This window comes from Ursus americanus, chromosome 34, assembly GCF_024610735.1.
Source record: "Ursus americanus isolate L20-20 chromosome 34, mUrsAme1.1.p, whole genome shotgun sequence".
NCBI classification, from domain to species: domain Eukaryota; kingdom Metazoa; phylum Chordata; class Mammalia; order Carnivora; family Ursidae; genus Ursus; species Ursus americanus.
This window is the reverse complement of record NC_142160.1, coordinates 2,500,926-2,514,167: the sequence shown is the minus strand read 5'-3', so window position 1 is coordinate 2,514,167 and position 13,242 is coordinate 2,500,926. Positions and strand designations below refer to the sequence as shown.

General features: G+C 57.9%; 1 protein-coding gene across 5 annotated transcripts in view; it reads left to right on the top strand.

The window, feature by feature from the left end:
* The window catches only part of SEMA4D (semaphorin 4D), a 96,092-nt gene that overhangs the window by 49,540 nt on the left and 33,310 nt on the right, over window positions 1–13,242 (top strand). For all 5 annotated transcript variants that reach the window (XM_087858902.1, XM_087858904.1, XM_045772370.2 and 2 more), the window contains one exon: window positions 5,840–5,906. Coding sequence is in view for 2 of the 5 variants with exons in the window: in XM_087858904.1 (XP_087715030.1) it covers window positions 5,840–5,906 (67 nt within the window). In the remaining 3 variants the exon portion in view is untranslated. Of the gene's footprint in view, window positions 1–5,839; window positions 5,907–13,242 lie in introns of those variants that run through there.

Genomic DNA, 13,242 nt, shown 5'->3' with positions numbered 1-13,242 from the left:
TGACTCAGGTCCAGTATGGGGCTCCTCGTGCTCCCCTCAAAGGTCCCACTGTGGCGGTGCTGACACTGGGGAATGCCTCTGCGGGATGTTCGGAAAGTAGAGATGATTGAGATTCTGGGCATAAACCGTACGCGGGGGGCTGGACAGTGGGCATCTTAGCAGCCATGGAGACCCTGGTGTGCCCCAGGGTAGGGGGAGGCAGGGACCATTCCAGGCCTCCTGTGGCGCCTGCAGTGTTTGCTTCCTTCTCCTCATGGCTGGCTGGGGGAATGGCTGTCGCTTTGTCATCTTCCCAGTGCTCTTGGGAGGCCATCCACCTGCCCACGGTGGCCACGTGGTCCACGGTCAGTGGAGTGTGGGGTGGTGTGGTTTGAACAGGGACCAGAGGGGACAAGGTCTCAAAGTGACAAGCTTTGCTGCCAGGTGCACAGTCAGCTGATTCCAGGGTATAAGTGGGTGTTTCTGGGGGTCCCCTTGAAGGGGTGTCAAGCTGGTGAATCCTAGCAAATGCTTGTGTGCACAGAATAGTGCACGGAGGTTGGCATGGTGGCCTGACTAGGCGTGGTGATGTTCCTCGTGTCCCGCCTGGGGTAGCCCCTGGGACCTTCACGGTGCTTTTGCCAGCGATATGTGCCTTCTCTAATGGGTTTTCCCAAGCAGAGAGCAAAGACCACGTCCCGGAGGGAGGCCAGGTGCAAGAGAGGGCCTCGTCCTGGCTCAGCCTTTGCAGACTTGAGCTGGATGCAGCCCGCGGTCGAGCTGGCCTGGCTCTGTAACCCTGCTGGGTATTTTTAAGCAGTCACTAAAGAGGAAGGCAAAGAGAGGGGCATTTTGTGGGTTTTTAGACTTAAAAAAAGAAATCTCTGCCTGGGCTTGGGCTTGTCAGGGCTCCAAGGCCCATCCTCCCACTGTGGCTGAGAAGAGAGACTTCCTGGTCCTTCTGCAGCTGGGCTGGGCCCATGCAAGGGGCAGGAGTCTGGTCCCCCGGTGAAACTGTGTGCACTCCTCCTGCAGACACTTTGCAGGCAGGACACTGCCCCAGGTGGCCCGGAGCGCAAACCTGAGCCCTGGATTAGGCACGGTTCTGGACAGTTCTGTGATACCTTCATTCTCTGGCAGATGGCAAAGAGAAGGAGCCACCTGCTGTGGGGTTGAGGTGCCCCTTGTCTCTGTCCTGAGCTCCTGGAGAAGAAGCATCCACTCAAAGTGGAGCCAGACGCTTCCGCAGAGCTGTGGCCCACACCATCCCCAGGGCGATGGACAGTCCCGGAGCCCAGGGACCCGCTGGCCGGGCCTGCGGGGGATTGCAGGACGTGGGAGGGAAGAAGGGAGCTCCAGCTCTGCCAGGGCTTGAGATTCATAACTGCCTTTGTGAGTCTGTCCTCCTTGACAGGGGTGCCTGACACCTGCCTCACTGGGAACTTGGGGCAGCGGGGGCCACACGGCTGGTACCCCACAGGTGGTGCAGCAGGGCTGTGGCCTTTGGTTGCTGAGTCTGTTGGCAAACCGAGGGTCCCTTCAGAGGTCCAGCGTTATAGTCAGACACGTGCGCATCCTAGGGAGTCGGACGTGGGTAATGTGAGTGAGTTCCGGTCTGGAGCACCGTAAATGCCTATGGAGAGCCTGAGGGAGTAGCCGGGGGGCTGGAGAGGCAGTGACCCTTTCTCGTCCCCACGGCTGGGAAGTGGCATTCACGGGCCTGGAAGCCTTCAGAGGAGCACCACCTGAACTAGGCATCTCATTGGCTCGAAAGAAGTATAAGAAGTGTTTGTGGTGGACACTGACCCTGTTTTATCGCAGAGAACGTGTGCCTTTGCAAGCAGAGCTCAAGTAGTGGAAGACCTTAGCGGGAACTGGGGTGAGATGCGTCCTCCAGACTGTGTGACGTTCCCCGCAGAGGGAAGCAAGCCTGCCAAGGCGAGGGACAGAATCTTAGGACTGTTTCACAGTGACCCCTGTCAGCGTCTGCACAGAAGAGCTTCTGGGTCGAGTTTGCTGGTGGTTGAAATCAGTCTTAAAAATAAATTTTAAAGGGTGCCTGGCTGGCTCAGTCGGTAGAACGTGCGACTCTTGATCTCGGGGTCGTGAGTTCAAGCCCTACATTGGGTCTGGAGCCTACTTAAAAAAAAAAAAAAATGAATTTTAAGTGGGAAATTGGCAAAGATCCGAATGTCCAACGTTATCCTGTTTGATTATGGAACATTGAAAAGCCATCCAAGGATGGTTGGGGTGCGCTGGGTGTCCACGGGATGCCGCCATGCAGGAGAACCCAGGGAAGGAGGCACAGCTCACTCAGAGGTCCTGCCCTCCCCTCCGGCTAGCCCACAGGGGACACCCCCCTTCGTCCTTGGACTTCCTGGTCTCTCGTGTGGCTGCAAGCCCAGCCCTCCCGCCCCGGGGTGCTGAGCTGGGGTTCTGCTGCACTCATGGCCACTGGACCTCTTTCCTCTGTGTCAGAGTCCCTTAGGGGGTCCAACAAAATGTCCAGTCAGTCAGAAATGATGGGACGTCTGTCTGCTATTCTTGGGAACTTGGGTCTTGATGGAATCCATTTAGTAAAGTTTCAAACAGGGAACCGTATCTGAATAGTGTACGATGTAGTGATTTGACGAGTCTGTGCCTTCCTCGGTGCTCAGCACAGGACGCGTCCCCGTCTGTCACCATGCCGCGTTGTTACGGTATTACTGATGATGTTCCCTGTGCCATACTTTGATCCCCGAGACTTCTGCTCTAACTGGGGGTTTATGCCTCTTAATCCCCATCACCCACTTCACCCATCCCCCCACCCACCCACCTCCCCTCTGGTGACCCCAGTTTGTTCTCTGTATTGAAGAGTCTGGTTTTTTTGTTCATTTGTTTTGTTTTTTAGATACCAGTATAAGTGAAATACAGTGTTTATCTTTCTCCGTCTTACTTAGCATAATACTCTCTAGGTCCCTCCATGTTGTTGCGAATGGCAAGCTGTCTTTCTTTTTGATGGCTGAGTAATATTCCAGTGTGTGTGTGTGTGTGTGTGTGTGTGTGTGTGTGTGTGTACACCACACCTTTTTTTTTTTTTTTAAGATTTTATTTATTAATTCGACAGAGATAGAGACAGCCAGCGAGAGAGGGAACACAAGCAGGGGGAGTGGGAGAGGAAGAAGCAGGCTCATAGCGGAGGAGCCTGATGTGGGGCTCGATCCCAGAACGCGGGATCACGCCCTGAGCCGAAGGCAGACGCTTGACGGCTGTGCCACCCAGGCGCCCCGACACCACACCTTCTTTACCCACTCCTCTGTCGCAGGACGCCTGGGCTGCCTCCATATCTTCACCACGGTCAGTAGTGCTACCGTGGGCATGAAGACGCATGTGTCTTTTCAAATGCTTGTCTTTGTTTTCATCGGGTGGTTGCCGAGTGGTGGATGACTGGGTCACAGGGTAGTTCTGTTCATTTTTAGAGGAACCTGCGTCCTGTTTTCCACAGTCACCACACCCATTCGCTCCCGCCAAGAGTGCACGAGGGAGCCCTTCGCCCCGGTATTCTTTTTACCAGCTATGTAGTATTCCACGCCCCAGTGTGACCCGATTTATCTACAAATCAGTGTATGCATATACGGTACACGTGTGTGTGCTGTTCCCAGAGTTTTCCTGCTGAATAGACTCCTACTTGGGCATCTCACGTATGTGGGGTGTGTCCACCTGAATTCCTGGCGGAGAACGGCTGGTCAGGACTTGGGCACGTGCTGCCCCGTGGCCCCCAGAGAGGTCGCCCAGTGCATGTGGACACGGCCCCTGGCCCCCTCATCGCTGCATTTTATAGCCGGCCAGCCTCTTGGCTGCCCTTCTCAGAGGTGGGGAGCAGCCCCTTGCGTTGGTGTGCAAACCCACCGTAAGGGTGAGGGTCGGGGGCTTCTGGGAGGTGAAGTCACATCTGCAGAACGTAGACGAGATGCGTGCAGGACCGGCCTTGCCTTGGCTCAGTGCTGAGGTCAGAGCGGTCACTGGACAGCTGCCGTCGGGCGTGGGTGTGGGGCTCCCACGCGCACCTGCACCGTTGGGAGTGGGGGGGTGGACAAGGCCAAGTTTCCCATGAGGGGGAAAGAAGCATTTCCCTTTCTTTTCAGTTCCACTCTTATTTCGCAAAAGGACTGTTCAGTTCTTTTTATGTGCGTGCTGAGAAGGAACGCACGGTGAACAGAGACGCAAAGTTAAGGCAGTATGGTGAGTGATTGTGTGAGGACTGTCTCCTGCACTCTCCAGTATGGCGATACCTAATTATAGTGCGTGGGTTCTTCTGTCGAGAAACAAGAAAGAACTGGCATGGCAGAAGGGTGTAGACAGCTGGGGCCCGGGGCCTGGCTGTTGGCTGGGCCGGAAGTGTCTGTTTTTTACTCAGGAACCGTGGGGCTGGGAGCTGTTGGCAGAGGCCGGGTGTGGAGACCTGGGCGGAGGGCAGAGGTGAGGTGGCCGTGCCCAGGTGCGTGTGAGAGGTGTTCACATACGGACACACGGGCACAATGTCCCAACCTGCCCTTGGTGCTCAGCGCCATGAAATTCGGGTGAACACGAGACGCGCCTTGTCTGACCACAGAGCAGGCAGCTCTGGACTTGTATTTATTGAAGTGACAAAGGCTTCTTGAATTTCCAGAAGCGAGAAGTTTTTCAGTTTTGAATTTCTTGGCGTTCAGGTGGTTTATGTAAACCTCTTGCTTACGCGTGAATCGCTTTCTCTTTCCCGAGTGGTGTTGGGAGTGTGCAGGAGGTCACTGTGCGCTGCCTGCCCGTGCGAACAGGTGAATCCCACGCTCGGTCACGTTTGCCGGTCCATCGGCTGTGGCAACACGTCCCCCGGTGTTCAGACGGCAGACGTGGGTTCTGGGTGCTGGGAGGGTACGGCCTTGTCGGGGGACGCTTCCCTGTGTGCTCGTGTGTGAAGATCTTTGTGCTTGGAAGTTGGCCGTCAACAGTAGCTGACCCAGAATCAGCCTTTGCAAGCCCAACACAGTGAGAAGTCAGGAATCCTAACCATTCCCACCAGCACTCGGGGGTCTCGTTTGCCCGGGATTCACGGGACATGTCTCAGGCCGCGAGGGGCCCTGAGTGACCCTGGGAGTCATGCATCGTAGGTGTGGGAGCGGGGGTACCAGCCTTCTGTGTGCTGTGGGCGTGACTGGTCCCACTCTGTGGGTGCCGTGTGGGAGAGACGGGGTGTCGGCCCTGCTTCCAGCGAGCACCTCCTACTTTTCAGCTGTCTTCCAAAAATTGGCAAGAATTGTACCTGCTCTTAAAGCAAAAGAAAACAAAACTATTCCAATCACCAAAACATGTCAGCCTTCGATTCTGAGGTTTACAAACCGTGCTGGGTCATTCGCAGCCATGACGGGTGCAGACGTCCTCGACACCGTCCTGCACCTGCACAGTGCCCGCTGGGGCTGCCCGTCTGATCCTAGCACTTTGTCCTCCTCCTGGACTCGGGCCTCCCATTCTGAGGTCTCCCCCCGACTGATGGGTTTCGGTGATGATAAGTTCTCAAGGATACGGACCTGAAACTAACAGCTTGATCCTCCTTTGGCAAATGGCTAACCAGGACCGTGGGGCGTATTTGATTGGCTTATTTTGCAGGGAAGTGGCTGTGGTCAGCGGTTGGGGACCTGCCAGGTTACACTTCCTTTATTGGCGCGAGTGCACACGCACTCCTCCCTCCCGTTTGCACAACTGCATGAATGCCACACCCATCCTGGGGTCCAGAGGCTAAAAAACTTGAAAGAGTTTCTTTTCGGTGCCCCTGCCGAAGTGATTCTGAGGTTACGTGGACAGAGGACTTACGTGTTGAAATAGTCTCCTTTCCTGTTATTTTCAGAGCCAAGACTTCTGAAGACTCCATCCTAGAAGCGACCGAGGGACGTTTCTGGAGACACAAGATACAGGTAAAAACACGTGGTTTCTCCACCTGTATCCGAGCTTAGCGAAGCCGACACCTTGTAGAAGCTTCAGTGGGATCCAGCAGACGGCTTGTCCCAGCTCCCTGTGCACTCCAGGGGGCCGAGGTCAGGACGCAGCTGCTGCTCTGCGGGCATCTGGCCGTGCGGGGTGCAGGGAGACCTGTGCACACCCTGCCTCTCCTCACCCCACCCCTACCTTGCCTGCCCTGTGTTTCTATTTTGGCTGTCTCTGGGGTGCCGGCCTCCGGAGGTATTGCAAACTTCTAGCTTCTCTTCTGGGGGTGCCGGGGGGTTGTCAGTGGGGTCTGACGTGGAGGGAGGTTCCTCCTGTCACCCGGCCCTGGTTTGGGCCCATTTTGTGATTAATCTTCATTTCAACCATGTATTTCCAGTTTAAAAGGAAGGAGAAATGCCAGTTTAATGGAAAAGCAGAAGGAAAGCCCACACCCCCCTCCTCCTCGTAGTTACTCCTGTCCCGTGGCTGGCTCCACACGGCCGTGGCTCTGGCCGGCCTCCAGCAGCCCCAGCAGCCCCACCGCCCCACGTCCGCCACGCGGCACCGTCACCGGGACCTGCCTGGCCGGCTCGCTGGGGCGGTTTTAGTGAACGCGGCTCTACCCCAGGGGTCCTTAGCACTGTCCGTGTTTGTGCGTGGGCACACACGTGTGTGCTTTCAGTTACCCGCCCTGCCGGGCCGGGGGCTGCCTGGTGAGGGTACCGCACAGAGTAGGAATTCCGGGCCTTGGCACTTGGGTTATGAGTATTTTTCCCCCAGGTCATTTATCTTTGATTTTGTTTGTTGATCTCCTTACTTAAAAAAATATTTGGGATCTTGGGGGAGTTGGGAGGGAGGACCGGGCCCGTGCGGTGACACGGGCAGAGCAGCAATGAGGTCTCCGAGGTGACGCCCCGCGGACGGGCCCTCCTTGTACCTGCCTTGTGCTGGTTAAAGGCTCGCAGTGTGGAGAGCAGACGAGGCCTCGCCCCTTCTTTACGTACATGCAGATGGGACAAAGAGAGGTCACGGGCGCCCAGTGACCCCAGAGAGGGGCCGGCCCACGACTGCTGTAGGGTGAGCTGCTCCGCGCCCGGGCGTGCTGGATGGGGCGTGTGCGCACGGAGTTGGTTCAGGGCGGGGGGGGGGGTGTTGTGACTCTGTAAACGTCTGACTCACTGGGTACAGAACAAACATCAACAGTGAGCTCCCGGCCGTTCACCTCCCCCCCCCAGAGGTGACCGCCGTTAACGACTGGATGTGTGTCCTTGAGTGTCCCTGTGTGTTCGCGCATGTGTGTCTGTGTGTTTACATCCCTGTCCGTGGGCGGGGGGCAGCACCTCCTCCGTGGACACAGCGTGGCCCATCCCACCGGCTGCCGTGCTCTGCCTTCAGCACGTGGTCGGGGCGCACTGTGCTCACGGCCGGTCTCCTGCGTGTCCATCACGCAGCCCCTAACAGGCACAGGCCCCCAGTTGCACCTGCGTCCTCGCTGGACCACAGGGCCACCCGAGTCCCTGGGAGGTAGGAGTGCGCTCTGTGGGAAACTGAGGCTCGCCCTCAGGAACCCCCGCCCGCCTCTCCCCTGCACCGGCTGGCAGCCCTCGTCTAGATTTGTCCACATCGTGGCAGGTAAATGCTGTGGTATCTTAGCTCACTGTATCTGTATTAGCAGATTTGTGCGCGCTGGGAGCTAGGTCTGAAGGTGGGGATGGTTCTGTGAGGTAGGGGATTCAGGATGTGGGTCAGTTCCAGTTAAAGCAGAGCTGTCGCACTGTTTTTTACCCGAGTGTGTGTCTCACACCTCTAACTGGGGACCGAGCACCCATGTCCGTGGCATTTCACATGACCCCCCGGGTGTCAGTGGAGTCCTCTGGCTCTGGAAGCCTCCGTGATGATGTCTGTGCTGAGCTCCCTGTGGCACCTGCAGCCTGGCTGACACAGAGCAGGCCAGTCGTGTCCCAGGACAGCCCCACTGTCCCCCAGGAGCCAGCGTCCAGCCTGGACGGTCCGACGGCCGCCCTGGAAGGAGCCAACAGGAAAAGCCAGGCCGGCACTAAGCGGGGGTCAAGGACACACACACAGGTGCCACCCCCCAGAAGGAGGCAGTGTTGTTTATGGCTGCGCGCACAGGGTCTGGTGATGTCACACAGGCCGTGTGACTCCTCCCTCCGCGGGCCTCTCCTCTGGGGCAGCCACTGCCTGTTCCTGCACTCGCCGGTCATCTGGTTGTCTGACCGGCATCACCCCACTGCTGTCTGCCTGCCTCCTGGCTCCCATCAACATGCGTGGCACACACATGCCCAGGTTCAGGAGAGGGAATGAGGTTCGGGTGTGTCAGGATCCCCCCCGCCCCGTGGCTTGGTTGTCTCTGCGAGGTGTGGAGGGTGAGCAGGCGTCCTGGCCGCTGTCCTGCTGTGCCTGTCTAATGGGACCCACCTCCAGGGCTGAGCACACGCATCGTGGTGGAGCTGGGGCAACGCTCCAGGGGATTGTCTGAGTTCTGGGGAAACTGAAGTCCAAACAATAAACGTTATTATGCACGTGACACATGACATAGAGCGCTCCTGAAACCCATCCTGAGTCCTGAGGGGATGCAGCCATTTTTGCAAGGTGGTAACAGCCCCACAGCCAGCTGTGGGAAGGGAGCCTAGGGGTGGAAGCCAGCCTGGGGGCAGGTGGGGGGGGGCTTGGGGGTCAGCCTGGGGGCAGGCGAGGGAGCGCTGGGGTGGGAGGTCAGTCTGGGGGCAGGCGAGGGAGCGCTGGGGTGGGAGGTCAGTCTGGGGGCAAGGGGTTGTGGGCCCGCCTGGGGACAGGGATGGGCATGGGGGGCGGTCAGCCTGGGGGCAGGCGAGGGGGGGGGGATGGGCCGGGGGTCAGCCTGGGGGCCGGCGAGAAGGAGGGGAGGCTGCAGGCAGGTGCACGTCTGCTGCTGTCTGGGGTGCAGGCTCTGCAGGGCGCGTGGGGCTTCACCCACGCCGTCTGGGCTGAGCGGGCTCCTCAGGCAGCCACCACAGCTGTCACCAGGATGCCCTTTGGCAGATTCCCAGGGTGCCGGCAAGCGCACTCAGAATGTTGGTTTCGTGTCCTGCTGTTCAGGGTAGCCCTGAGGCCGTCTTTGTGGTGTGAACAGTGTCCCTTCTGTGACCCACCCCTGCGTCCACAGACAGTTGGTCCCAGGAGGGGAAGCCAATCCCAGACAGCCCCCCTGGTCCACGGAGTCTGGCTTACAGGTCCCCACTGCCCGTCCCTGATCACATGTTGGAACAGAACACCACACACGTGTGTGCATGTGTTTGCACACTGCCAGCGTGCACACGTGTGGGTCCGGGCATCCGTGAACAAACACGTGTATATGTACACAGACGCACGCACACGGATGCACGCAGACATGCAAATACAGGCGTACACGAGTGCATGTGTCCATGTGTGCAGCAGGTATGCAGTTCACACGCACATGCACAGCCGTGTTGTGTGCACATAGAGCCACACGTGTACACACATGCACGCACACATCTACATTGCACACACGTGCACACAGATGCAGACACGTGGGCACTTGCATGAACTGGCCCTTACCCTTGCTGGTTGCTGGGTAAGTGGTTTTCTCTGTGGCTGGCCCCTGACGTGGTTCAGGGCCACTCGGGTGGAAAGCTGGCGGGTGACAGGCCCTGCCAGCCTGAGTGAGGGTCTCGGAGCCCCCGCTTACTTCCATTCTGCTGTCATTTGGAGTGGGACCATGCAGTCCTCATGAACTCACACAAGGACACGTAGGTACTGGGGCTGACATCGTGGAACCCTGTCTCCCTCTTGGGCTCCTGGTTCCGTGTGACACTTTCCCACTGGGGACAAAACGCACACCCGTCACCCAGCTCCTGGCAAAATGCATCTGCTTCTCAGAAACGCTCGGGAAAGCCAACGCAATGGGTACTTTATCCACTTGTGTCCATTTTAATATTTCCACCGTGAGCCCCCCGTAATCCCAAAGCCAGGATCCCCACGGGAGCACGTCGGGGCCACGGGTCTGGGTCCGAGCGTGTGCGGTGCGTGAGCTGCTTGGCGGTGCTCGAACAACAACACGTGCCATCCAGCCCTTCCCGCATCCGGAAGCAGAACGTGCAGCCCCCACCGCCCCTTCCCAGGATGGACCTCTCACCTTCGGCCGTTTGTGTGTGTGTTTTAGAGACTGTTCAGGAAGGAGAGGCAGGGTCTGGCTGAGGCTGTCGGGAAGCCTGTGTGCTGCAGCAGGAGCTCGCTCACGCCCTTCGGCACGTCGGCCGAGTGGCCTGGGGTGGCCGGGAGCAAGTGGCCGCTCAGCTCCTGAATGGCGGTGTCTGGGTGGGTCCGGGTGAAAGGGCGTTGAGAACATTCCCTCCTCTCACGTGGACCGGTTCGGGTAGCGTGTGGGCACCAGCCCACGTGTGCAGCTGTCTGGAAGGTGTGCGTGCTACCGCTCGGCGTCTGCCCGAACTCACCTGGTGTGTTTGTCAGGGGCAGCTGCTGGAGCTCTGGCCCGTTCCAAATCTGTCCATTCTGAGGTCGTTCACTCTGGGTATTTTGTGAACTTCCTGCCCCTCAGGCCTCCCCTTGGCTCCCCAACCCCAGCCTTGGTCTCCTAACTGGGCTGTTTGCCTTTCCCTGGTCCTGCGCACTGCAGACGGGGCCAGGGCCACAGGCAAGTTGAAGGCCTGCCACTCAACAAAGAGGGTGAGGCGGGAAGGGATGGCAGGGAGGGTAGGCATCCCACTAAGAGTGGCCCTGGGGCCAGTGTCACTGTTGGGAAGGCCCAGCCACCAGGGCCAACCGAGAATGTTCTGGAAGAGAGGCAGCTTGTGCCCGGACCAGGGGTGGGACATGGTATTGCTGTGGAAGATGAGGATGGGGTTCTCTGCCTCCCCTCCCCATCCCCTCCCCATCCCCTCCCCATCCCCTCAAGGGCAAAGGCCCTGCACCCTCTGGCCCCTCTCCACAGCTGGCGGGGCCTCCTGCCCCCGGCTGTTCTTCCTTCTTGGGAAGATGTGCAAAGTAGCTCCCTCGTTTTGCTGGAGCAGATCCTTCAGTAGCTTTCTGAGAAGGGACGTCATGGAGGTAAGAGTTTGAGGAACCCTCACGTTTGAACCCTCCCATGTTGATAATTGAGCTTGGTACGGGATTCTGGATGGGATGCCATCCTCCTCCGTGATGTTCACGGCGTTCTGCTCCCTCCCAGTCATCAGGGTGGCCCTGGAGAGCTCACTGTATGGGCCTGTTTTCTCCTGGGAAGCTCCCAGGACCCCCCTTAGTCTCCAAGGGTCTCAGATGTCCCCGCAATGCACCAGGTGTGGTGGTCTTCCCACGTTCATCGGCCTGCTGGGGGCTTGCTTTCTGTAAACACATGTCCTCCCATTCTGGACATGTCTTATTTCTCTGCTCATTCTCTGTGTCTCCTCCACGCTTTCTGGAGGTCCTGCCAGCTGGACATGGGCCTCCGGACTGCAGGCTCTCTCCTCTCTCCTTTCCCAGTTTTTATCTGTGTCTTTTTCTGCAGCTTAGACGAAGCTGCCTCAGTTTTATCCTCCTGTCCTTCAACTGGACATTGTTTCTTTAATCAACATTTTCATTTCTAAGTTCACTTTCGTTTCCTTGGGTGGATTCCTGTGGCGTCTACCCCCTTCCGGGCTCTGGTCGCAGCTCTCTTTGGCCCACAGAGCCCGTTGATGACGAGCCATGGCGTGCAGGCCCTGGCGGTGGGCGCGGACGTTACCAAACTGCGCTATGCAGACTCGAGTGCACTGCGTTAAAAACAAAGAAGTCGCTCCTTCCTGTGCATTTCCAGTTCCCTCTGCTGTTCCCTTTCACTGATGCGCTCTTGTGGCCACGTGCCTCCTGGACGTATGTGGCGGAGGGCGGGCCACATGCTGCCTGGCATCTGGCGCTCATACAGTGGGGAGGGCCGCGAGCCGGTGCGCCACCGTGCGTCTTGTCCTGTGTCTGGTGACTTCACGTTGGGAGCTTGAGAGCACCACCTCCAGCCCAGAAATCGGCACGCGGTGCAAAGCAGGGCATAGCCCCCCTGCCGCGTGCAGACTGGGTGGCGAGGGCTCGCCAACACGTGGCTGGTGACGCTCTTCTGTTTGCTTTCCAGTTTCCAAGATTCGTTATGTTTCCATGGGCCGTTGTGCTTTCCCCGTTTTGTGTCCTCATGGTTTACGTCCTTTAGCGGCATCGGACCTGCTTGAGGAGAAAGTCAAGATAAACTCCGTGTGGATGCCAGGTTGTGCAGGGATTCTGCCGTCTGCTGCGTCCGGGTCCTCGCCTGGCTGCCCAGAAGAGCGACTTCTGTCAGGGACCCGAGCAGGAATTCAGTGTTGCTGTTGGACCTTACAAACCAAACTCGGCTCCACAGTGATATGGGCGGGTGGGGGGGGGGAATGAAACGGGCCAGTGGGCCTCGAATCTGCAGCCATAAGGTGACCTGGGCTGTGGGCTCGCTCGTGCAAAGCCTCACACGTGCCCCTCTCGTGATTGGGAAGCACCTCTCTGAGCTGGTGTGTTTTTTAAATAGACTTTACTCTTGTGAGCGGTTTTGGATTCACCACGAAATGGAGCAGAAGTACAGAGTTCCCACATACCCGTCCCCACATGCGCACGGCATTCTCTCCAGTGCGGCAAAGATCTGCCAGTTCACCCCTCCCTGCCGTCCCGCCCCACAGCCCCTGCTCTGACCCTGACTTGGAGGGTTCCCAGAACCCCTCAGCTGAGTGGGAGCTCGGAGTGGAGAGGCTTTGGGAGCCGCGGGCCGTTACACATCGGTCACAGGGAGAGCGTCTTCTTGGGTTAACTGGCGAGACGTGCCGTGGGGTTTACACACGTGATCTCCGGAGCAGACGTGTTTGGAAGTGCTCTGAATGGTGTTGACAGGCAGCCTTGTAGACGGGCCGAGCTCTGTGTGTGCAGATGTGGCCTGGACAGAAAGGTGGAGGGGGCGTGAGACGGGAGAGGCTGCAAGGCAGGTGAACTGCAGCGTGCACTCAGCTTTAATCCAAGAGACGTTTCATGTGGGCAAGTGATGCGCTCTGGTTTACACGGAAAACCTTACTCTGGCCACTGCTGCTGTTTAGTAAGTGTGCTATAGGGAGGTATCTGTTTGGAATTCTATCCGACTACTGGTAATAAACACCTGAAAAACAGTAAAGAGATGACTGGCTTATTAGCTGGTCTAGAGGTAGGCAGAAGAAAGCAGGTGTGAGGTCTCCAGTATGTTGGGAGGGTCCCCAGTGAATTTTCGCTGAGCTCTTTGTAGAATGAGGCCCTTGTCTTCATATTCACAAGGTGGCACCCTGAGCT